The following is a 23,582-nucleotide window of genomic DNA, read 5'->3' on the forward strand; positions in this document are numbered from 1 at the left end:
TTCCCAGGGATCTAATCTCTCCAAACTTATTCTACTCCCACTAGACTAAAGTCTGAAGATTAGCCCTGTGTTCCTTCAGGCCATAGCACCTACTCCAGCACCACAGGACTCCTTGTTCCTCCCTGAGACTGCTTTGGGTGGTCTCACCTCAGATCTTTGATCCTGCTGTGCCCTCTGCTTCATGGGTGGGCCTGGCTCAGGGAGCTCAATAAACACTGAGGAACAGAATTGCTCTGTAAATAAACAAAATGCACCAAGCAAGTTGCCTGGTACTTAGGAGATGCCCCCTCCACCTTATTAAATTTGCCCAAAATAGAATAGAAAGGACCCATTTAGTCTTTTGTTGTTGCTGTTGTCCTCTTTTATTGCAAAACAAAACAAATACAGAAAATTGCATAAAACAAACATACAGCTTATGATAAAGTAAACCCCCTTGTCCATCCAGTCTTTTCTTGTGCCTCTGTTCCCAAAATTACTCTCCTTGCAGTTGTTGTAGCTCACTCTATTCCAGGCCTCTGCCTGGAATTCAGCCTGACCTTCTTTATTTCTGAAAATTCCCTCTCTCAGGTATAGAGAAGCCTTCTAGGACCTCACAGTAGCCTCACATCCCTGAACCTTCCTCGTTACTTAACTCAAGTGTGATGACTTGCTTATTGGCTATTACTTCTGCAGGGCTGGGACCATTGTGCCTCACTTACAACTCCCTATCACAGGAACTTGTGGGGTGCTCAATGAATACCTGTTGGATTATGAATGACCGGAGGTCTTGGGCACTAGGAAGTTATCTCCCTGTTTGGTAACTTGCCCAGTCTATGCCATCTTGATCGGTTGTTTCAAATTGCCCAAAGACACAGGCTTTCTCTCACATGAGCTGTCTGGATCCTCACAATTTCTCTAGTCTTTCTCACTGCTGATTTTCTCCTGAGTTCCCAGAATAGCATTGCAGCTAAACAGTTTCACACTAAAACTGAAAACTTTCCCTGCGATTCCTCCTTGCTTATTTCCTGGAATCCACTTTCCAGCTCCCTTGGCTTATAAAACCATGACTCATTTACCCAGCCAGCCCGAGTCTTCTCCACTGGGATTTCTTGCAGGAAACCTGAGAGCAGTAAGGACGTGGTTTTTTCACTCCACCCCCTTTCTTATCTAAAACCTTAGATTCGCTCTATCATGAGAGGAGTGAAGTTGTTAGTTTTTGCCTTGTTTTAGGCAGTCCTCATTAAACCAGGGCCCTTGTACCCTAGGGGCTCAACTCAGAATCTTTGCAGAGTTTCAAGATCCCCAACTCCCAAGGACACAAAATCACCTTGTTTCCTTACTGAGTTTCCACATAATGACAACCTTTGGTGTTCCATGGAAATCTACAAAACTATAGGACTATTTCTAATGTACTTGCAAGATGCCACGCTTCTTATCCTTCCTAGGCACTCAGAAATTACATATGATTTCTAGTTTTAGTTTCTCTTTAAACCCTTCCTTTTCTTCCTGTCTTCCCTCTCTCGTTCCCTCTCTCCCTTCCTTCCTCTTTTTGTACTTGGGATTGAACCCAGAGATGCTCTACCAGTTGGTTACATCCTCAACCGTTTCTATTTTTTTTAACTTTTTTTATTTCAAGATAGGGTCTCACTAAATTGCCAAGGCTGGCCTTGAACTCACAATCCTTCTTTCTTAGCCTCCCAAGTCAGTGGTGTGTTCCTCTGCATTTGAACATTTTAAAAGTATTAGAAATCAGAACTGGGCTTGTTGGCTCATGCTTGTAATCCTATAGTTTGGGAGGCTGAGGCAGGAAGATCACAAGTTTTAGGCCAGCCTCTGCAATTTATCAAGGCCCTGAGCAACTTAGTAAGACCCTGTCTCAAAATCAAAAATAAAAAGGCTGGGGATGTGGCTCAGTGGTAAAGTGCCCCTCGGTTCAATTCCAGGTACCAAAAAAAAAAAAAAAAAAAAAAAATCAGAAATTAACCATGCGTGATAGTGCATGCCTGTAATCTCTGTTATTTGAGGGGTTGAGGCAGGAGATTTGCAAGTTTAAGACTGGCCTGAGCAACTTAGTGAGACTGTGTCTGAAAATAAAAAATAAAAAGGGATGGGGATACGGTTCAGTGGTAGAGCACTCTTGAGTTCAATCCTCAGTACCACAGGGGGAGAAACAAATTCAAATGCAAACTGCAGACTCAGCAGTCTGCACATAGTCAACATTCATATTGGCCATTTCTTGGCAGGAGTTTGTCACCTGTCAGATGGGAGGGGTCATGCAGATGTTGCCACACTTAGCTAGGTGGTCTTAGTGTGTACGTTATTGTGAACTTTGGGAGAATCTGTTGTAGCTAGGTGGGGTTAGGGTAGGATTTTAGGGACTATTGATATTGGTGACAAATGGGGCTAATATCTGAATGATTATGTGCAACATCTCAGTGGGTATTTGAAAGGCTGCTGGGTGTATATTTGTGTTGAGTTCTTGAGGGTTGTCAAAGGCACTGCTTGCATAAAAAAATTCTTTGCAAGCTGGGCATGGTGGTGCACACCTTTAATTCCAGCAACTCAGGAGACTGAGGCGAATGAAAAGTTTGAGGCTAACCTGGGCGACTTAGTGAGATCCTGTCCCAAAATCTTAAAAAAAAGGGGTGGGGATGAGAATGTAGTTCATGGCTAAGAACCCCTGAGTTCTAGCCCCAGTACTGAAAAAACAAAATATTTTTACAAATGTGTCAGTGAAATAAAGCAGAGTGATGGCATGTGGACAATGAATTAATTAGGCTTCAGTTAAGTTTAAAAATTAACTTTGGGGCTGGGGTTGTGGCTCAGTGGTACGGCAGTTGCCTGGCATGTGTGATGCCCTGGGTTCAATCCTTAGCACCACATATAGATAAATAAATAAATAAATAAATAAATAAATAAATAAATAAACAAACAAATAAATAAATAAAAGATCCACCAACAACTAAAAAAATGTTTTAAAGAAACTTTAAAAAACGTAACTTCGGAGTTTACTAATTCTTATCATTGTCATCAATGATATGTCAGTCATCCCTTGTACCCCTCCCCACATCATATACAAGTTATCAGAACCAAAATGGAGTCACTCATGCCAAATCTTAACAAAATGGTGTTAAGACACCATAGGGAGAGGGCTCTCATATATAATCATTTATGACAAAAACTATTACAGGCCTCTCTGAAAATCATAACCTTGCATAAAGGCCTCCACAACCTTACACAACTTACCATACTTCAATCAGGATGTATACCCAGCAACTTCCTGTTCAACTTTGGACCAGTGTCACCCTTTTTGGATACTTGTAACTGAGGGAATTATTTCAAAACAACTTATGTTACCTTCCTCATTTTACCTTTAAAAATCCTTGTCTTCCTGCCAGGCATGGTGTGCATGCCTTGTAATCCCAATGACTCCAGAGGCCAAGCCAGGAGAATCACAGTTTCAAAGACAGCCTGGGCCACAAAGCAAGACTCTATCTCAAAAAAAAAAAAAAAAATTAAAATTAAAATTAAAATTAAATAAATAAATAAATAAATAAATGGACTGGGAATGTAGCTCAGTGGTAGAGTGTCCCTGGGTTCAATCCCCAGGACGACACAAATAAACAAAATGCCCTTGTCTTCATTTGCTGCCCAAGGTGCACCTGTGATTCATCATGGTGTACATATCCCTCATTATAATCTCTCATTTATTCCTGAGTAAATTCATTTCTTTGGAGAACTACTTTTTGTGTTATTATTTTAGGTTATCACACTTGTTCTGCCCTGATCTGGGAACATTTTACCCAGGACACGATTTGTGGGACTCAAACTGAAATGCAGAGTATCTCATTCAAAATTATGACTTTTCAAGATAGTGACAGCAGAGCATGAAAATGATCATGGAACCCTTTTGAGCATAGAGCCCTGTGAGACTACCCAGATCTCAAGCCCAAGAAACTAGTTCTAATTTCACTACTGAATTATACCTGAATAGCTAATATGACCCTTAATAGTGAGATTCACACACGTGGGTACAATCTGCCCATCTGGAAGCCAGTTGTTTATTGGTCCTGGGGTGTGTGTGTCAGGTGGCTCGCTCTGTGCTGTGTGCCTGCTGCTGATTGGCTGTCCTCAGTGTGTATGTGTGATGTACTTTTTTTCCTATTTTTCTCTTTTTTTGGTGGTGGGGGGGGTTTGTCTTTTCTGTTTTGGAACTGGGGATAAACCCAGGGCTTTGTGTTTGTAAGGCAAGTGCTTTGCCACTGAGCTATATCCCAGCCCATGTGTGTGATTTTAATGTCATGGATTTTGTGTTGGATGTTTCTGGCTAAAGTCCACTACCCCTGGAAGGACATGCTTTATTATGATTTAGTCAATACACCAGGAAACAGAGGCTGGAGATTTTTATAAGTCTGATCAGCATCCCTTAGAGGACAAAGCTGTGGGGCCATAACCTGAACAGAGGAGACTAAATGAGAGGCTCCTGGAGTTTCCTAAAGGGGAGTGGAAATGAACATGCAACCACAAGGGGGCGTGTATTTATTTTCTTTATCTTTACTTTTTTTTTTTTCATTACAAAAGCAATGTGGGGCTGGGCATGTAGCTCAGTAGTAGGATGCCTAACGTGCATGGGGCCCTGTATTAGATCTCCAGCACTGGAAAAAAAAAGGGGGGGGGGAGGGGGCAGTGTGTGCTTATTACAGAAAATCAGGAAATACAAGCAAGTAAAAAACAAAAATCAAAAAACCCATCCCAAACATCTCCAGGACCACCACCCAGAGTGGTGTTTCATATGTCCTTATAGAGTCTTCTTCAGAATCCTCTTTTACGTGCCTATAGACATGAATATTTAAGTGTTTTTCTTTCTAAATTTAACTATTTTATTGGATTGTAATATAGAAGAATGCACATATCTTTTTTGGGGGGGGGATACTGGGGATTAAACCCAGGTGCACTTAACCATGGAGGCACATCCCCAGCCCTTTTCATTTTTTGAGACAGCGTCTCACTAAGTTGCTTAGGGCATTGCTAATTTACTGAGACTGGTCTCAAACTTGCAATCCTCTTGCCCCAGCCTCCCAAGTTGCTGGGATTAAAGGTGTGCACCACCGTGCCCGGCACACATATCCTAATTTTCACTCACTGTGTACATACTCATCTAATAGCTAAATAGCATTTCCACTGAGCTCTGAGATGGCTCTTTGTGCATTTTAGGCTGTACCTGTCCACAGCATAGATTCCAAGTCCCCCTACCTTACATAACAAGAATTCACTTAGAGCTTCCCATCCCAAACACTTCTGAAGAGCAACTGGTTGCTCCATTGAAGGGCCCATCTGCATCCTCCTAAACGTGAACTGTCTCTCCTAGATTCAGGAACAAGTGGGGACTTTGCACATGTACACATGCACATGCACACACACAGATTCACAAATTGACATGGCTTTTGGGCTCTGAACATATTTAGCAGTTTCCAGCCTGTGGAGGGGTTGGATCATATGGGACAACATTAATGGGCCAGGTTTCTTTCGCTCACTAGGATTTAAACAGACAGAGGCATATAGGAAACAAGATAGGCAAATGGACATGCAAACAACTCCTCAGGCCTGCAACCCAGCATGGACCTTGCAACTGGTCACTCATGGCTATGGCCTATCTCTGTGCAAGGTGGGAATAATGTTCTGAGAGAGAAGGATCTCACCAAGACAAAGGAAACATTCCAAACAAGGGGGTAGCTGTGAGTTGCCAGCTGCCAATAATATGGCACCTGGATGGTGGGTGCAGCCAGAGAACCAAAGTAGGAACCTCACAGTGAGAAACAAAAGGAGACTTCTGGCTAAATGAAAAGGTTCCAGTGGGGTCTCTGTCTCTTTTTGAGCCGGCCCCTATGTGCATGCTCATATTTTATGTCAGGTTTGAGCTCCAAATCTCCCCACTCTAAACACTGTCTTCTTTCAGGCACTCCTCCTCCCCAAAGCCTCTGAGGAGCCATGTGTGCCCCTCTTGAACATACCAATAAGTTTTGTTGTTATTTTGCAGTTCTGGGGATTGAACTCAGCGTACTCTACTAGTGACCTACATCCCTAGCCCTTTTTATTTTTATGTTTTAGACAAGGTCTCATTAGTTGCCCAGGCTGATTTATTTTTTTTTTAATATTTTAGATGGACACAATACCTTTATTTTTTTATTTTTATGTGGTGCTGAGAAGTGAACTCAGTGCCTCACATGTGCCAGGCAGGCACTCTACCACTGAGCCACAACTCCAGCCTGCTCAGGCTGACTTCTAGCTGGCAATTCTCCTGTCTCAGCCTCTTGAGTCACTGGAATTACAGACGTGTGCCATGGTGCCCCTGGCTCCAACAGCTCTTTCTACAGCTTTAGGCAGGAGACTTTGTCTATGTACCACCTCCTCCTCTTTGGATATTGTCTTTTGAACAGTTGGCCATACTTTCTTACATTTCTAGTGGGCAGAGAGGTTAGTTGCATGGGAATATAAGGGCCTGCCTCCTTTTCCATCCACAATGATTTCAGGCTGCCACAAGTAGAGGGAAGCTGGGTAGACAGATTATTATTATTATTATTATTATTATTATTATTATTATTTTGTGCCAGGATTGAACCCAGGGGTCTTAACCACTGAGTCACATCCCCAGCCCTTTTAATTATTTTTTATTTTGAGGTATGTTCTCACTAAGTTGCTGAGACTGGCTTTGAACTTGCAATCTTCCTGCCTCAGCCTCCTGAGCCTCTAGGATTATAGATATATGCCTCTGTGCCCAGCTAGACAGAGAGATTCTCAAGTCTCCTCAGTCTCATGACCCAGTATCACCCCAAGAGTGCCCTGGTGACAGGTGTCAACTGCTGCACTGCTCCCACCTCCTAACTGGTGTTTGTCCTGTTAGAACCCCAACAGCCCCAAGCCCAGGTAAAAGAGGATGCCAAAACCCATGCTGGGATTGTGCTAGGGTGAAAAGACGGTGTGGTCCAGGGTTATTCTTGCCTCCTCTCCTTCCAGAGCTCTGGTGCCTGGCAAAACAGGAACAACCCTGCAGGTCCTTTAGCTTGCTGAGGGCATAGCAAGCCATAGGTCACTCTTGCCCTTGCCATGATCATTTTTCATACCCTTCCCCTACTTGATCCCTACCCTGATGTCTGTACCTGATTGACACTTGTCTCAGACTCCCATTATACCACAGTTATGACCCTGACCCACTTCTGAATCTCAACCAAGTAAGCATCCACTGGGAAATGTAGTGTGCCCACTCCCTATGGGTCAGGATGTGAAGCGTCTGATTGCTGATTGTGAGGAGGACATGGTGAAAAGGGAGACCTTTTGAACAGTAGGTACTAGACCTGAAGCCCTGAGACTTGAGCCAGAGTGAATATGTAGTGTAAGGAATTACCACCAGGAAGGGATAGGCTGCCAAGCAAAAAACAAGCCCAAGGACTAAGGGGAGGAAGGATCAGGCAAGTCCTGAAGCCCACTCTACCTCTTTTCAAAGATGTCACAGACCCTGCACCTATTCAGCTAGCTAAGAGCCAGGTAGGGAGCTTCTGAGAGGCAAAGACCTATCTCTGCTTGTCAACAACACAAAGCCTCTGACATCTCATGACTGGATGTAGCCACAGTAGCCAATATGCAGCTGTCATACTAGAGCAACATGGTGGGGTCTCCTGCTCTTTAGCCAAGTGAGGACCTCCCCTCCACTTGCTAGCCAGACTTAGACCCTGCCCTTGGGCTGCTGCTCTTCCTCTATCCCCAGGGCCTCAGGCAGGGGAGGAAACACAAACAGGTCCAGGCAGTGGAAGGAATGTGGTTCCAATTCCCCTGACACCTGTTCCTCTGCTGAGTCATGTAGACCTTTCTGTGGAATATCATCAGCTTTCTTGCCAGGTGGAGAAAATATTCATTGCCAAGGCCTCATTTCTTCTTGCCTGCACCCCTATCCTTTGGGCTGGGCCTTTGGGTCACAGCTGGGGAAAGCTGCTAGAATCCATCCCCTGAAAGAACTGAGCAGGACGAGAGCTGCCATTTTCAACTGTTGTAGCATTGCATGCTCTATGAAAAAAAAATTCTGGGTTGGGCCTGCAGACACAATGTGTCTTAACTGCTGTAGTAAGGTAAAAGGAGTGGGAAGACTTGGGATTTTGGCAGTACTTAGGATTTCCTTAGGTTGATGATAGCTCTTCCAGTTCATTCCTCTTCTAGACTGCTCTAAACATACTGACCTGGTCCCAGGTTCTGGATGAAGGCAAGGAAGGCATTCTGTGTGCCAGCATCTACTCTGGATGGGTGAATACCCAGATGACCCATTCCATTTTGCACACTACAAGTCAGTTCTCTAATAGCCCTGCAGGATTATGAGCATAGGGCTACTCAGCTGGGTTCTTAGGGGAACCTGGTAAAGATGTCTGCTCAAAGCCAGGCATAATGGTGCAGGCCTGTAATCCCAGGGACTTGGGAGGCTGAGGCAGAAGAATTGCAAATTCAAGGCCAACCTCAGCAACTTAGTGAGATCCTGTCTCAAAATAAAAAATAAAAAGGGTGGAAAAAAAAAAAAAAGAAAAAGAAAAAAAGATGTCAGGTCAAATGAGGTCCATGGCTTTGAATTCCATTTTTTTAAGGGCTATCAATGGCATGAGGGGCATACATGGTCACTGGTCAAGTTTCCCAGGATGGTTGACTAAAGGAGTCTGGAGGATTGAATTCTGGGGTCCAGGCTGCAGGTAGTAGAACCCCCAGTGCCATGGAGTGAGAGGTAATGGAAGGGGGAGAGGAATACTCCAAAAGAGGTGGTGGGTTGGAGGAGGAGCAGATTCCTTGTGGAATCCTGGGGCACACACATAAGTGTCATTTCCTGAGCATGGGCAACTAATGGGTGACATTCAGCTCCCTGAAGGTGTGCGGCCCAGATTCTACGGGCCCCTCCCTGATTTGAGTTCAGTTCTGTAAGTTTGGCTATGGGCCAGAATGTGGCCAGGTGGCTTCAGTTCCACATGTACTCAGCTGTATGCTCTGCAGGCCCCACTGATAGTGGATGTAATTCATCCAGCACATACTGATGGCTTAGCTCACAGAGAAAGAAGCGGGGGCCTTTCTGGACTGGCAAGGCCAAGTCATTCCCTGTGGAGCATCTCCAAGAAGTCAATTAGACCACAAGAATCCCAAGGGAGCCGGATTCTTAATGTTCCATTCCCAGCCATGCTCCCTTTGCTCCCAGACACTCAGTAAGCCCTCAGTATTTGTACCAGGCTCTGGCACACAGTAGACGTTCAATAAATATTTCATGGATGAAGGAATGAGCCTGTCTGCACACCGGCTTCCAAGGGCCAGTACACATTTGTTGTTCCCTGAGGCTGAGATGTTCCTCTCTCTCTGACACCCCAGCAGCCCCTTACTACTCCTTGGCCCCAGGTCTCAACTACAATATCACATGAGAAAGATGGCATTGGGCTTTGGAGTTAGAAATAGTGACAAGGATTCTCAAAGCTCAGTCACTCAGAATCACCTGCAACATCTGTTAAAACTCTGGCAGTTGGGTCCTGGGAATTTGTGATTCCTTAAATCTGGACAGGACCAAATTAACATTCTCACCAGTTCCTAGGTTAGGCTGCTGCTGCTGCTGCTGCTGCTGCTGCTGCTGCTGGTGTGAATCCCATGTTCTGGGGCCCACATGTTTAGACACATCTGAAATAGAGACTCTCAGAGCCCTTCCTCTGTCGTGGGCCTTACCTCTTCAGTGCTCTCTGATGGAGTGTCCACTGCTAGTATCTACCTCTGAGATGCCCCGGCCTTTCAGTTCACTGTAGAGATTGATCAAAGGAGTTTACACTCTCCATTCAAGCCCCCAGGAAGGATAGGAGGGAGTTGCTGTAGATTGACTCCAGCTTCCTCTTGCCTTAGGTGGAGGCATGTATTCAAACTTACCCCAGGGCTCCCCAACCCCACCCCAGATAGGGATGGCCTGAGGAGGGTGACTCTCACCCAGTTGGGAATCCTCAGGCCCTCCTTCTTTCTCTTTACTGCAGCAGTAAAAGGACCCTTGGTATTCAAGGGTCAAGGAAGAAGCCCCAAGAGTTAGGAGTTCTCTTTGTCAACTCTAGGGAGTAAGCCCAGTCCAGAAGTTCTCCTGGGATTTCTTCAGGTGTGACTAGGTTCCAGGAAGGGATTGAGTGGGCTGAATCCCTTGAGCCTGGAACCAGGAATCTGAGGGTGTGAGAGGTTGGAGGTTGTGCTGTTGGAAACCACAGGAACTATTAGTATTCCTGTCATGAACAGCTGTACAAAAGTTGTCCTGGAAGCTCCCTCCATCTTTAGAAACCCCCTACATGCCTTTCCAGGATGCCCAAGATTTCCCAGAAGGCCTCAGCATTAGTCTCCTGTATCACAAATGTATCCCAGGGACATTGGGAACTTTTAGGGAATTGGAGGAAGTTATTATGTTTGGGTATTGCTCCAAACAAGACTGGGAATGGGCATTGGGGAGGCAACCAACTGTATCTGCCCCACTGAGTGCCTATAAAATCAAGAGATTTTAAATAAAACCTTCTCTGAAACCAGCCCTATATTTGGACTTCTTTAGTTATTTGAGCCAATAAATTATATTTATAGTTTAAGACAGTTTGAATCAAGCTTTGAGTTCAATGCAACTGATGTCTTCTCGCTGGTTATGTCTATTTTCCTGACAGGTATCTCCCTTGAATGGAGGGTTACCAGCAATCTTTAAGCATTCTAGAAGGTCTTCTCTTTAAATACAATGGTAGGAAATAGAACAGACTCAGAATGTCCCTAAAGGACAAGGTAAGGGGCACCTGCCTTCAGGAATGGAGTGCTTTAATGTATCCAATATCATAAACCTCTAAGAGGCCATTTATTGTTAAACAATCCATTATTTTATGAACCTTTAATAAAGTAAATGAAAAAATGTTCTTCATTGAGTTATAATATACAATAAATATATAAATCTTTGCTTTTTTTTTTGAGGTGCTGGGGATCCAAACCAGGATCTTGTGCATGCTAGACAAGTACTCTACCACTAAGCAATGTGCCCTGCCCCCAAATACACAAGACTTAAATGTAGAGTTTAATGAAATTTTTCTCATGTGTATGCCTGTGTAACCACCATCACACACACACACACACACACACACACACACACACACGACAAAATGAGAACAGCACCCTTGGGGGTGAGAAGTATACTGCAGGAGGAGAAAGACCCCTTGTCCTCATGCATGGTCCCTGGCACAGAACATCCACACTCTCTGGTTTCTTCTTTCTGGAGTTAAGGCCCAGCCTCAGCAGGTAGGCTCTGTAACCCCCAGGTCTCCCAAATCCCCCACTAGAACATGTCACATATTTCCCACATGTCTGAGATTTCCCATAATAAAAATGAAAAACCAAAGGAATCTTAAAAAGAGCAGGGTAGAACTGAGGCTGGTGCTCAGTAGTAGAGTGCTTGCTTAGCATGCGTGAGGTCTTGGGTTCAATCCCCAGCACTAAAAACTCCCCCATAAAAAAATGATGTGGTTAAGTGCGTTGATACAAGAGTGCCTGAGGGCCTGTAGGACAAAGTTAGTCATCTACCTCAGCAGAAGGCAGGTGGGAGTTGGCCCGGGAAGGCTTCCTGGGGAGAAGACTTTTACTCAGTCATGAAACTTGAGTTGGAATTGGGGAGTGCCATGCAAGGGACATTATCTGTCCCTTGAACACACAACCAGTATACTCTTTACTATGCTGTCTAGTTACACTGCCTAACACATGTTCTGTCGCAAGCTTGCCCAAAGGCCCCAGCCAGGTAAACAATCAGTATACTCTTTTCTCAACTGGAGCTGGGGAGACAGCTATCGCTCCATGGAGCTCCCCAGAATTGGTTCAGTCAGTGAGTCAGTCATCAAATATCTGTAACTATCATCATGTTATACAACCTCTGTGACTGTATCGGGCTCAGATCATAGCAATAGGAGCCGAGCATCACTCACACCACCCGTTAACCTGAGTCCAAAAGAAGAAATAAACATTTGTTTTATCCCCTTTCTCACTCCAAGCTCCTTTTGTCCTCCATGCTGTGTCAGGTAGCCCCATCCCCACCACTGAATTGGCCCAAAACATGACCTATGGATTTCTTGTTATAGCTCAATATGTATACATATATCTATAATTATTTCTATATTCACCTTTTCAAATAACCAATATTTGGTTTGATTTATCAACTTTTGTTACATTAAAAGTTTCTGGGTTGGGCTTCCGCTTCCGCCACAGCCGCCGCTCTCTGGTTGTTTCCTGAGCTGCCACGTCCTTGTCGACCTTTGTGCACTATGTTGGGTGGCCTCCTGAAGGCGCTGCGCAGCGACTCCTATGTGGAGCTGAGCCAGTACCGGGACCAGCACTTCCGGGGTGATAATGAAGAACAAGAAAAATTACTGAAGAAAAGCTGTACATTGTATGTTGGAAATCTTTCCTTTTACACAACTGAAGAACAAATTTATGAACTTTTCAGCAAAAGTGGTGACATAAAGAAGATCATTATGGGTCTGGATAAAGTAAAAAAAGCAGCATGTGGATTCTGTTTTGTGGAATACTATTCTAGAACAGATGCAGAAAATGCCATGCGGTATATAAATGGAACATGTCTGGATGACCGGATCATTCGCACAGACTGGGATGCAGGCTTTAAGGAGGGCAGGCAGTATGGACGTGGGCGATCAGGGGGCCAGGTTTGAGATGAGTATTGACAAGACTATGATGCTGGGAGAGGTGGCTATGGAAAACTGGCACAAAAGTAGTGAGAGGAGAGAGCCCCATCAGTGCAAAACTCCCTCCACTGGCCTGTTGAGTTTGCTGAAGAACATTACCCACAGTCTGATCAGTGTCTACTGAGCTGCAAGCCTTTACATGGTTTCTCCTGAAAATTATTAAAGGACAGACAGAATACAAAAGGATGCCTTTAATTCTAATCTTAGAATATTGGCCATGTGTCAAGTTACCAGATGATTTTCAGTTACCAGGTCTAAAATTGTGTTCTTTGGGGCTGGGGATGTGGCTCAGTGGTACAGTGCCTGCTTCACATGTTCAAAGCCCTGGTTAGATCCCCAGAACCCTCCCCAACAACACAAAGTGCTCCTTAGCAACAGATTTGATCTATAATGTTGATTATTCCATCAGCCAAAAATGCCACACTTTTTAAAGGAAAATGGAAAAATGTAATAATTTGTTTTACCATGTTTGTATCTTAAGTAAGTTAATAATGTACACTGGGGCCTGGAATGAATGTTTTTTAAAATTTAAGTTTGCATGAGATAAAGTTTAATAAATGGAATTTTGCTATGTGGTATAGCTTTGTTTTAAATTAGCAACAGGTGTTTGACAACTGAATATGTTTTTTTATGTTGAATTCTAATCTTTAAAAAGTCAAGGGAGCTTCCTAACTAGTTGGTATAGAAGTAAGTAAACCTGAGATGGTCCCAGGGACATGTCCCACTTCCATTCCTTACACAGCACAAAAGTAGGTGCAGGGTTTGAAGAATTATATAAATTTTTCAAAAGATGTTTTACCTAAAGCTAACAACAACAACAACAAAGCAAGGGTTTGCAATACAGAAAACCTCACATATTCTAGTGGATGGGGGAAGACACTAGTAGGAAATGGAATGAAATATCAGGAGACATGTGTTAAAGGATTGCCTTGACATGATGAAGTTTGCTGTAAAGGCCATCAGATTTATTCTTTCCATTTTAGTTGTAGTCCTGGGAATAGAATGGGTTCTTTTTAAAAAGAGCTTGATGACAGAGAATGCTTCACAAAAACAGAGAAAGGTTTCCTAAAGAAAGTGTCTATTTCAGCTACTTTTCAAACTAAAGTCTTTTTTATTTTTCCCGAATTGTGCTTACTATGGTTCAAGCCAGGGGAGTCTAGAGAATTTATTTTGCATTTGTAAGGCAAGAGGTGATTTCTAATATTATATGTGAGTATAATTTTCCCTGGTATGTAAAAAAATGTGAATTTTTTTTCAAAGTATCTTCCAGTAGTTTGTGAAAGTTGGGGCTGAATGTGAACAGCTTTCACGTACAATAAACGTGGGTTTTCTCATTAAATTCTAAACTTTTAATTTTTTAAAGAGCTATAACGGTTGTTAAGTGCTTAGGAAGAAACCATTTGCAAACATTATTCATTTTTAGAATTTGTTTTTACAACGTAGTTTGAACTAATATATTTTGTATTCTTGTGTGGTGAAAAAACTCAGATTCTACAGGCCTTAAAACCAAAGACTGATTCTTATTTGAATTGTGTCTTCTATAACAGATTTCAATAAAGCTGGACCAACTTACAAAAAAAAAACAGTTTCTGGGTTGGGGTTGTGGCTCAGTGGCAGAGCGCTTGCGTAGCATGTGCAAGGCACTGGTTTGATTCTCAGTATGGCATATAATTAATTAATTAATTAATTAAAGGTCCATTGTCCATATATGTGTATAAATATATATACATATATATATATTACACATTTTTTAAAAAGTTTCTATCAGCCAGGCACAGTGGCACATACCTGTAATCCCAGTGGCTCAGGAGACTGAGGCAGGAGGGTCACGAGTTCAAAGCCAGCTTTAGCAAAAGCAAGGTGCAAAGCAACTCAGTGAGACCCTGTCTCTAAATAAAATACAAAATAGGGCTGGGGATATTGCTCAGTGGCTGAGTGCCCCTGGTACCCCCCAAAAAAAAAGTTTTTATAATTTTCCATTTTCCTGGGTGCTATGGTTTGAATATGGCTTAACTGTGTCTTCCCAAAGGTTCATGTGTTAAAGTCTTAGTCTCCAGGGTGGCAGTATTGCGGGGGGGGGTTGGAAACTTTCAGAGGTGAGACCTAGTGGGAGATCCCAGGGTCACTGGGGAACTACCTTCTCCTGAGACCCCTTGAGTTCTTGCTAGAGGATTCTTATAAAAAAAGCAAGCCTGGCCCCAGCAACTTTCTCTGCTTCCTATTGGAGATGTGACCACTTGATGTGACTCACTCCTGCCATCTGCAATGGGACCTTTGCCAAGTCTGCTACTCTATGCCATTTGGGTTTTTAGCCTCCCAAACTGTGAGCTACATACCCACCCACCACCCCAGTACTGGGGATTGAACCAAGGGGTGCTCTAGCATTGAGCTACATGCCCAGTCCTTTTAATTTTTTTTTATTATTTTGAGACAGGTTCTCACTAAGTTGTCAAGGCTAGCTTCAAACTTGCCATCCTCCTGCCTCTGTGAAAAGGGGACTGAGATTATAGGTTTCAGCCCTTGCAACCAGCTGCCATCCTGTTTTGATGGTTGGTTTGCTTGATCGGGACGTCCGCTCCACTGAACCTGACCAGGGTCATGGTTTTCCCCATCTGTGCTTTGGCCCTTGTCTGTTGCTGCCACAGGGCTGATACATCTGTGTGCCCATGTGCAGGTGAAGACATATGAGTGCTGGGGAGAGGCCCTGCTCCAGCTTTGAAATGCTTTCTTTAGGATGGGTGCTGAGAAGGCCCATTCAGGTACTTAGAGTCACTGGGGCACCTTTCCAATCAACATACAGTCCCTACCTGCTCCCCACCTTGTCAGCCAGAATCTTCAGGGATGTGGCCAGGCACAAGAATTTGGGCAAAGTGCCTCATGTACGTTTGATATATTGCCCTTCCTGAGCCCCACTGACCCAACTAGGATGGAAGCACACCAGGGTGCCTGAAATCTTTACCCTGCACATTCTAGAAAATGCACTGAGTGGGCCACCAGGCCTGGTTACAGCCTCTGGGATAGAAAGGTCAGTCCAGCTGCCAGAGAGACCTCAATACCAGGTCTGCTTTGCGAAAGAGTCAACAAACCACCAACACCATTCTTAGGGGAGAAAAGGGGACTGGATCTTAACTGCATCATCCTAAGGATTCAGTTCAGAAGCTGCCTCCTTAGAGGGGCTTCCCCTGATTCCTCAGTGTCTTCTCCCACATTCAGGCAGCTGTAAGTGGCCCTCTGAGCTCCAAGGTCTGTTACCCTGAAAACAACTACAAGTGATGCCAGCCTATTCCCAGCATGGACACAGTATCCATCTGTGGAAGGAGCTTGCCATAGGTCCGCCTCTGCAGAGCCTCCTCCTGTGAAGATGGCACACAATGCCAATTATTGGTGTTGACTCCAGGCAAAGGCTGCCATATGGGCATCTGATTTCCTCCTGCTTCTAGGAGTATTTCTTTAGGCATCCTGCTCAGAATAGCCTGTGTGGACTTGATCTGCAAATCCTGAAAGCCCTTTCATCCTCTCCTGCTGCTTGGGCCAGCCCAGTTCGTGCACTGGGCCCTCCAAACTGATTCAGCCTGCATCCTTTTACCAGATGGGCAAGTGTGAGATAAAAAGTTCTCCAGAGGGGTAAGGGAAGGCAGGAGCAGGTGAGGGCCTATGTGTCCTGCCATGTCCACAAATGGGCAGTCCTCACCATAGCCTCATGCTCATAAGACCAGGCGTGGGCAGAGGCCTAACAACAGCGGCAGAAGGGAACAGCCATTAGCACTAATGAGGCAGGCGGCCTGAAAGCTTTTTACTCGGAAGCTACTTGCCCACCCAGGGAACAGTCTGTTCAGCTCCCTTAGTTTCCAGGAACCCTGGGTGGAAAGGGATTTGGGGACAGGAGAAGGGGTGGGGATCTTGGAGAAGCCTGGAGAGATATGGGGAAGGGGATGCAGGGCCAGAGATGTAGTCAGAAGGGCCTGCTTTTGGCTAGGTGGGCTTCTTCCACCCCTCTCTCCTCAAAGAAACCTAAGGTCTGGTTCTGTACCCCACCTCTACACCACAACAGCCAATGGCCTACCACCCCCTTTAATGTCCTTGACCCGAGTTCCTGGAAACAAAGGAAACAACATGCTTTATAGGGGCTGAGTGAGCATCTCCGGGGCCATAAATTAAATTAAACTCTTGGGGCCGCCTGCCTTGTTATTGCTAATGGCTCCAGCCCAGCCCATCCCCTAGGTCCTGGTCCTGTGGAAATTTTGGGAGCCTGGATACCTTGTTTCCAGACATTAATTGGTTCCTGGAGGCCTCATCCAAAACTAGAGATGACCATCCCTCTAGTAGAGCACCAAAGTCTTGAGTTTCAGAGAGTGAAGCCTGAACTTGCCCCCACCCTCTAAGAGGGCCCCTCATGCCTTAACTGTAGGGGAGAGTCACGTGTGGGTTCTTCATTAAACTCTGCCATAAAAACTGAGGGCACAGGTGGCCAGGAACTCTAAGGCAAGGACCAGCAAGCAGAGGTAAGTCCTCAGCTTGGGTGGTGAATCCTATTCTCCAGGCATCTACAAGGTTCTCCAAGGATGAGGAAGGACTAAGTGGTGGGTTTTCCCATGAACCAGGTTATGCTGACTGCAGTGTTGCTAAGCTGTGCCCTGCTGCTGGCATTGCCAGCCACACTTGGTGCCCAAATGGGATTGGCACCCCTGGAAGGCATCAGAAGGCCTGACCAGGCCCTGTTACCAGAGTTACCAGGTCAGTACGGCAGGGGTGGGCTGCATGGGTCCTGAATACTCTCTGGCCACAAACTTGCCTGCCTGGCAAAAGTCCTTTTTGCCCATTCCCAACCCCAGCCTCTGGGAGGTAGGTACTTTTTGCATGCGGGTCCTGCTCTCACATTTTCTGCCCCAGGCCTAGGCCTGCACGCCTCACTGAAGAGGACCGCTGCAGAGCAAGCAGAAGAGGCTCTGCTACAAAAGGCAGAAGCTTTGGCAGAGGTAAGTACTCAGGGAAAGGGTCAGGTGGCAGACACGGGGGCATCAGGTATCAATCACCCCTTCTCCGCACCTCTGGACCCCTTCACAAGGGGCGACACAGCAGAGCGCTCCTCGCTATGCTCCACTGCCATCTTGCACAGCTTGGGGCAGGTGGGGTGCCTGAACCTGCCTTCAGAAGCTTGTGCTCACCCTCCTGCTTCCCAACCAATGCAGATGTTAGACCCGCAGAACCGCGAGTCCCGCTCCCCGCGCCGCTGTGTAAGGCTGCATGAGTCCTGCCTGGGACAGCAGGTACCATGCTGTGACCCGTGTGCTACATGCTACTGCCGCTTCTTCAACGCCTTCTGCTACTGCCGCAAGTTGGGTACGGCCACCAACCCCTGCAGCCGCACCTAACGGGCTGACAGCTGACGTTTCAGCAGAGAAGGGGGATACGAATAAAGGATGGGGTCAATCCCAAAGCTGTGGTTATTTCGAACGTGGGTCGTCGAGGGGCGTTTGGGTTCACGGCAGGGGCGGGGGTGTCGCCAAGCCAAGAAATCACACACGCCTTTACCCCACGGGCCTGGGCTACCCCATTATCTGAGCTACATACACGCGCGCTTTTAGAGCACCAGGCACCTTTACGGGAAGCAAAAGGGGGCCGAATTACAACCCTGGAAGATCTTGTACAACAAATGCGCGACAGCTGGTCGCAGCACACCAATGGGCTGTAACTCCCAGGTAGAGAATAAGTATGAGCTCCAGGGCTCACTTACGGCTAATTAAGCGTGACCTTCTGCAAAGTCCGTCCCCACCAGACTTCTTTTCCCCTGGGTTAGACTCAACAGTGTGGAACTTTTCCAAGTACAGGAAGTATCTCCCACTTTCATCCACCTTTACCCAGCGAGCTTCTGCAGTACCTGGGGCACCTAACCGCGGGAAGAGGGCCCCCATCGAATCCTGAGGCCACGGGCGCCACCATGCGTTAGTCCTCAGACATTCAAGTGGTTTTCACCCTGGGGAGGAGGAAGCCCATCTCGGTTCAGCGCGCAGGCGTCAGAGGGCGGCCTGCGGTTCACACCTGCGCAGCGCTTGCTGGAGAAACCACCCGGAAGCTGGGCGCCTCTCAGAGTCCCGCCCTATTGTGGTCACGTGCAACCCCTGCACGTCACCTGACGCTCTTGACAGCCCGTTGCGGGCGCCGCGTCAGCTGATCTCGTAGTTACGTTGTGTGCCGGCCGGTCGGGGCTCTCTGGTCCCGGCGACCCCGCCGCAGCCATGTCGTTCTTCCCGGAGCTTTACTTCAACGTGGATAATGGCTACTTGGAAGGACTGGTGCGCGGCCTGAAGGCCGGGGTGCTCAGCCAGGCGGACTACCTCAACCTAGTGCAGTGCGAGACGCTCGAGGGTGAGCCGCAGGCCCAAGTCGAGAGGCCTTGAAAAGCCAGGCTGGAGGCAGCCCTGGGCCTGGAAACCGGAAACGGGGGGGTCTTTCTGGGAATCCGGGAGTTGATGGCGGGCGGGAGAGAAGGGGATCTGCCTATAGCTGCGACTCGCTGGGGGACCAGACATAAACAAGGCTTTGAGGACTACAGTGGTTCGCATCTGTTTCGACTGCCTCTTCCCGGGTTATGCTGGTCATGTAGTTTGTAGCAGGGGGTCTCGGGAGTGGTTGGCTCTTGCGAAGTATGCCCATATAATTCTCTTTATGGTGACGTAGCCAGAGAGCTGTCCTGTGGCACCGGTTAGGGAAGCTAAGCGGAAAAACCTCCCCACTCCCAAGGCTTTTGGAATCATCGTGTTTTGGCATTCGTCTGCCTGTTGAGCTTTCCTGGGGATCGCTGAGCCAGTTTAGCGAGGGGTGGTTCTCAACTCTGAACCGCCGGCTGCGCAGTGTCCCCTAAAGAGTGTTAGGGAAAGCAAGGGGTGGCCCTGCATATCTGGAAGTTCATAGATAAGCATTCGTCTGAAAATCCCCGTCAGCGAGGGTGGGGGATGGGTGTTGGGACGGGGTTTCTTACACAAGAGTAGCCAGAAGCTGGTTCCCCCTTTCCTTCAGCTCGCAGCTCCTGAGAGTGACGTCCTCATGAGCAGCTGCAACAGATGTGCCAAGTTAGTGATGTCCTAAGTCCAGGTCCCTCTCCTCCCCCAGGTGTGTTGGGCAGGGTTGTGTCCACCCCTGTCCCCCAAGCGACACCTTTGAGCAGAGGCACTTATAGTTGAAGGAAGAAGATCGCCAGATGACTCACACACTGTAGAAAATGTTCTCATCAAAAACTTTTGAGGTTAAAAGTGAGCTCAGTTATTGTTTAACTTACAAACTAGACCAGTCAAGTGAAAACAAATTCTATTAAAATATAAAACTTATTGAAGTTAAAGTATAATTATTATAGATTTTATTATTTTAACATAAAACTACAAGAAAAGTTTACTTATGTGAGTGGAGTGGGGAATGAGGGGAGGGCTAGGGACATGGCTCAGTTGTAGAGTGTTTGCCTGGTATGTATGAAGCCCTGGGTTCAGCCCCCAGCACTGGAGGAAAAAAGTTTCCAGGGAATGAGGGGAGAACACTTCAGGGTCCTGGGCTCTTGGAGCCTCTCAGCAATCTGATTTTGACTTCATTGTGGGAAAAGGAGAAACAGAGAGGCTTCCTGGGGCAGGGCATAACATCCAGTTGGCACTTAGTGTGAGTTTTGTGGACTGGGCTGGAGGAAGATATTTGCTTTACTCTAAAGGTTAATACCATTGATCATCAACTGGCATTCAATTGGTTTTTGTCTTTCGTCTTGTCTTACTCCTGCTGCTGCGTCACCCTCCTCCTGCAGATCTTCTGGGAGCACAGGATTCCCATCTTTCCAGCATCTTCCATAATCTTCCATAAACATGCTAAGCCATTCTTTCTGCAACACTGCTCAGCACATAGCCTCCTTGAACATTTGGTGTGTCGTTCAAGGATCTCTTGTTCCATCACAAAAGCCATTCCCCCAGTACTTGGTACACATAGTATGGTGGGACTTCGGAGTCTGACAAACTTGGGTTTGGATCCCAACCCTGCCAATTACTGGATTATTTAACACCTCTAGTCTTGGGTTCTTCATCTGGTATATATAATAAAGATTGTGAGATGTCAACAAGCTACTGTGTGTAAAACATTTAGTCCAGCACGAAGAACACAGAAAGCTCCAAGGACAAAGTAAGCACTCAATAAATGTTAGCTCATGTTTTCCATATTATTTCACCTTCTGTTCCCTCTGTTCCTTCTCATTTCCATGAAGCACAGCCCCAGTTACACCTAATCTTGGAAACACTCATTGGCCTACTAGGCTAGAATGTTGTTCCCTCCACTCAATCCCAACTCCTGTGACATTTGTCAGTGCTACTTTTTTAGAAGTTTTTTGACATAGAGTTTGGGGTTCTTGGGACTTTGTATGTTAGAGATGCTTAAGACTTTCAAGGGCTGGGGTAAACCAGAAGCAGGAAGGAGTGACCATAAATTGCATTTGTCTTCTACAGAAAGGCCTTCTCTGCTTCAGAAGATGATGCCAAAGGCCTGGTCTCTAGGCTGCTGATGCTAGGTATTTTTGCTTCCCCATCCCTGGAGGAAGAGGGAGAGAGGCTGGAAAGGAAGGCTGTAGTCTCTAATGAGATCTTTAGGAGTGATGAAGTTTTCAAGGAACATGTTTCAGGTGTTGGACAGTTCCCAGAAGGCACAGGACATTTGGCAAGGGGTGTTTATTTGTTTTGTAAGATAGGGCAAGTATAGTGTCCTGGCCTTCTCTGGGTTCCATTCCAGCAGGGCATCTGCCTGCTGACAGCTGTCATCTCTTAGAACCTCTGAAACCCATGCATCCTCCATTATGCATCTTGCCTGGAGTAGGAGACAGACCAAGAGAGGCCATTTTCCTTGCATGAACTGAGGGGGCAGAGTTGGGTTGTCACAAAAGCTCTTTATGGCTCTGAGATTTTCTGGATGTGTTAGATATCTTCTAGAGGCTGGATCCTATCCTAGGAACTTGTGAGGAAGAGGAGGCAGGTCAGAAATGTATGAAGAAAAATTATGTGGTATTACTTTGAATGTTTTCATTCATTCACAGTGCTTAGTAAGCACCTGTTTTATGCCATGCATTCCAATGGGGGCTGAGACCCTTTGCTGAATGATGTTCTCTTGAGCTTCATAGTCTGGAGGTAGACATTAGCAGGAGAGGGGAAGACCTTAAGAAATTAGTGTAGTGTAGTGGTTACATATGTGGGATTGCTAGCTACCTCATGACCCTATGGACATGAGTAAGGTATGTAACCTTTTTGTCTTGATTTTCATCATTTCTAAAATTATGGTAATAATAGCACCTACCTTATGGGGTGGTTGTCATTTAAGCAAGATAATTCAGATAAATGCTGATTAGTCTGTTTTCGTTGTTGTTGCCAATAATACGATACCACACACTGGGTGAGTTATATAGAAAGGAGGTTTATCTTGGCTTACAGTTCCTGGAGTGCAAGGTTGAGGACCACATCAGAGTCTGAGGTGATGCTGGGCATTACATGGCAGGAGATGGGAGCACATGTGTGTATGTATGACTTCCTTTTTCTTTCTTTCTTTCTTTTTTGGTCCTGGGGATTGAACCCAGGGTGCTTTACCACTGAGCAACATCCCCAGCCCTTTTTCAGTTTTTTAAATTTTGAGATAGGGGCTCACTAAATAGCTGAGGTTAGCCTCGAATATGCAATTCTCCTGCTTCAGCCTCCCAAGTCACTGGGATTACAGGTGTGCAACATCACACCCGATTTGCCTCTCCCTTTTGTAAAACCACCAGGATTCAATCTTGGGTGCTCCACCTGGATGACTTTAATACTAATCACTTTCCAAAGGTTCCACCTCTAAGCACTATTGTCAGATTGTTTCCATCCTCTTAATACCTTACAATGGGGATTAAATAACACATGAAGCCTTGAGGGACATTCAAACTATGTCCAAACCATAGCAAGTGCTTAGCATGAACTTGGGTCATGGCAAATTCTTGGCATGTTAGCTCCTAATGTTGTTATTGGTATTAAGTTAAAAAAATTAAATATAATTTACAGTGAAGAAGCGATAGAGAATCTTCTTTCGACAGCATGGCTGGTTAAAGTCCTGCTGAGCTATGAAGAATTAGGAGCCAGCCATGCAGACAGCTAGTGGGAAAAGCATTTCAGACAGAGAGATCAGCTTGTGAATGTAGAAATAGCCAGGCCATTCAGAGGGACTAAAAGGAGACCCAGTCGTAGATTGTTGGGAACTAGAGTACAGCTCTTCTGGGAATCCAAACTCTTATTTAATAAAAAAAAAAATCAGTCTGAACCCAGGGAATCCTCTGACTCCTTAGGACTGGGTATAAGGGTAGAAATTGTGATGATAAAGAATATCACTTTCCACAGAGGCTTGTGGAATTTGTTGGATGTGTCTAAGTGAATGGATTTCAGACCACAAGGAGCAAATGTAATGCTACTTCCATGTTCAAGTGTGTGTTTGCTTGTCCAAGAAACACTTACTGGAGGCCTACTTTGCCCAGCCTACTGGACCTCATACCAAAGGTGGGCAGGTATTTTGGACATTGCCACAATTCTGAGCCTGAATTCTCAGCTCTTGCCCTGAGCTCAGTCTAAAGGCATTGTTATTAAATTTGCTTGACTACAAGTTACTAAATTCAGAGGTAGATCAGTCTCCAGCCCCACCCTTCAGAATTCCTTTTTCCTCTTTTCTCTTTGTTTTTGTGGTGCCAGGGAATCAAACCCCAGGCCTTGTGCATGCTAGGCAAGCACTCTACCAACTGAGCTATGTCCTCAGCACTCCTCTTTTGTCTTTAAAACTGTTTTTTTATGGATATCTACAAAACATACACAAATTAAAAGG

The 23,582-nt window shown here is 45.7% G+C and overlaps 3 protein-coding genes across 6 annotated transcripts in view; all 3 read left to right on the forward strand.

Moving 5' to 3' along the window:
* AGRP (agouti related neuropeptide) overlaps nt 1–18,681 on the forward strand; it is a 34,086-nt gene extending 15,405 nt beyond the window's left edge. Inside the window, exons 2-4 of one of the 4 annotated variants that reach the window (XM_079119287.1) lie at nt 17,336–17,468; nt 17,625–17,710; nt 17,924–18,681. In XM_079119287.1, coding sequence (XP_078975413.1) covers nt 17,336–17,468; nt 17,625–17,710; nt 17,924–18,106 — 402 coding nt within the window. In that variant the 3' untranslated portion in view covers nt 18,107–18,681. Of the gene's footprint in view, nt 1–10,667; nt 10,789–17,335; nt 17,469–17,624 lie in introns of those variants that run through there. The other 3 variants (XM_079119286.1, XR_013760516.1, XR_013760519.1) reach the window with 3 other exon arrangements.
* LOC306648872 (nuclear cap-binding protein subunit 2-like) lies at nt 10,669–13,187 on the forward strand. Its single transcript, XM_079119288.1, has 2 exons — nt 10,669–10,779; nt 12,241–13,187. The coding sequence occupies exon 2, from the start codon at nt 12,297–12,299 to the stop codon at nt 12,699–12,701; it is 405 nt and encodes a 134-aa protein (XP_078975414.1). The 5' UTR covers nt 10,669–10,779; nt 12,241–12,296; the 3' UTR covers nt 12,702–13,187.
* A 136-nt stretch (nt 18,682–18,817) lies between the features above and the next one.
* ATP6V0D1 (ATPase H+ transporting V0 subunit d1) overlaps nt 18,818–23,582 on the forward strand; it is a 37,918-nt gene continuing 33,153 nt past the window's right edge. The window contains exon 1 of the mRNA XM_079119285.1: nt 18,818–19,100. Coding sequence (XP_078975411.1) covers nt 18,971–19,100 — 130 coding nt within the window. The 5' untranslated portion in view covers nt 18,818–18,970. The remainder of the gene's footprint in view (nt 19,101–23,582) is intronic.

The sequence above is a fragment of the Sciurus vulgaris genome (genome assembly GCF_902686455.1).
Source record: "Sciurus vulgaris genome assembly, chromosome: 17".
NCBI classification, from domain to species: Eukaryota; Metazoa; Chordata; class Mammalia; order Rodentia; family Sciuridae; genus Sciurus; species Sciurus vulgaris.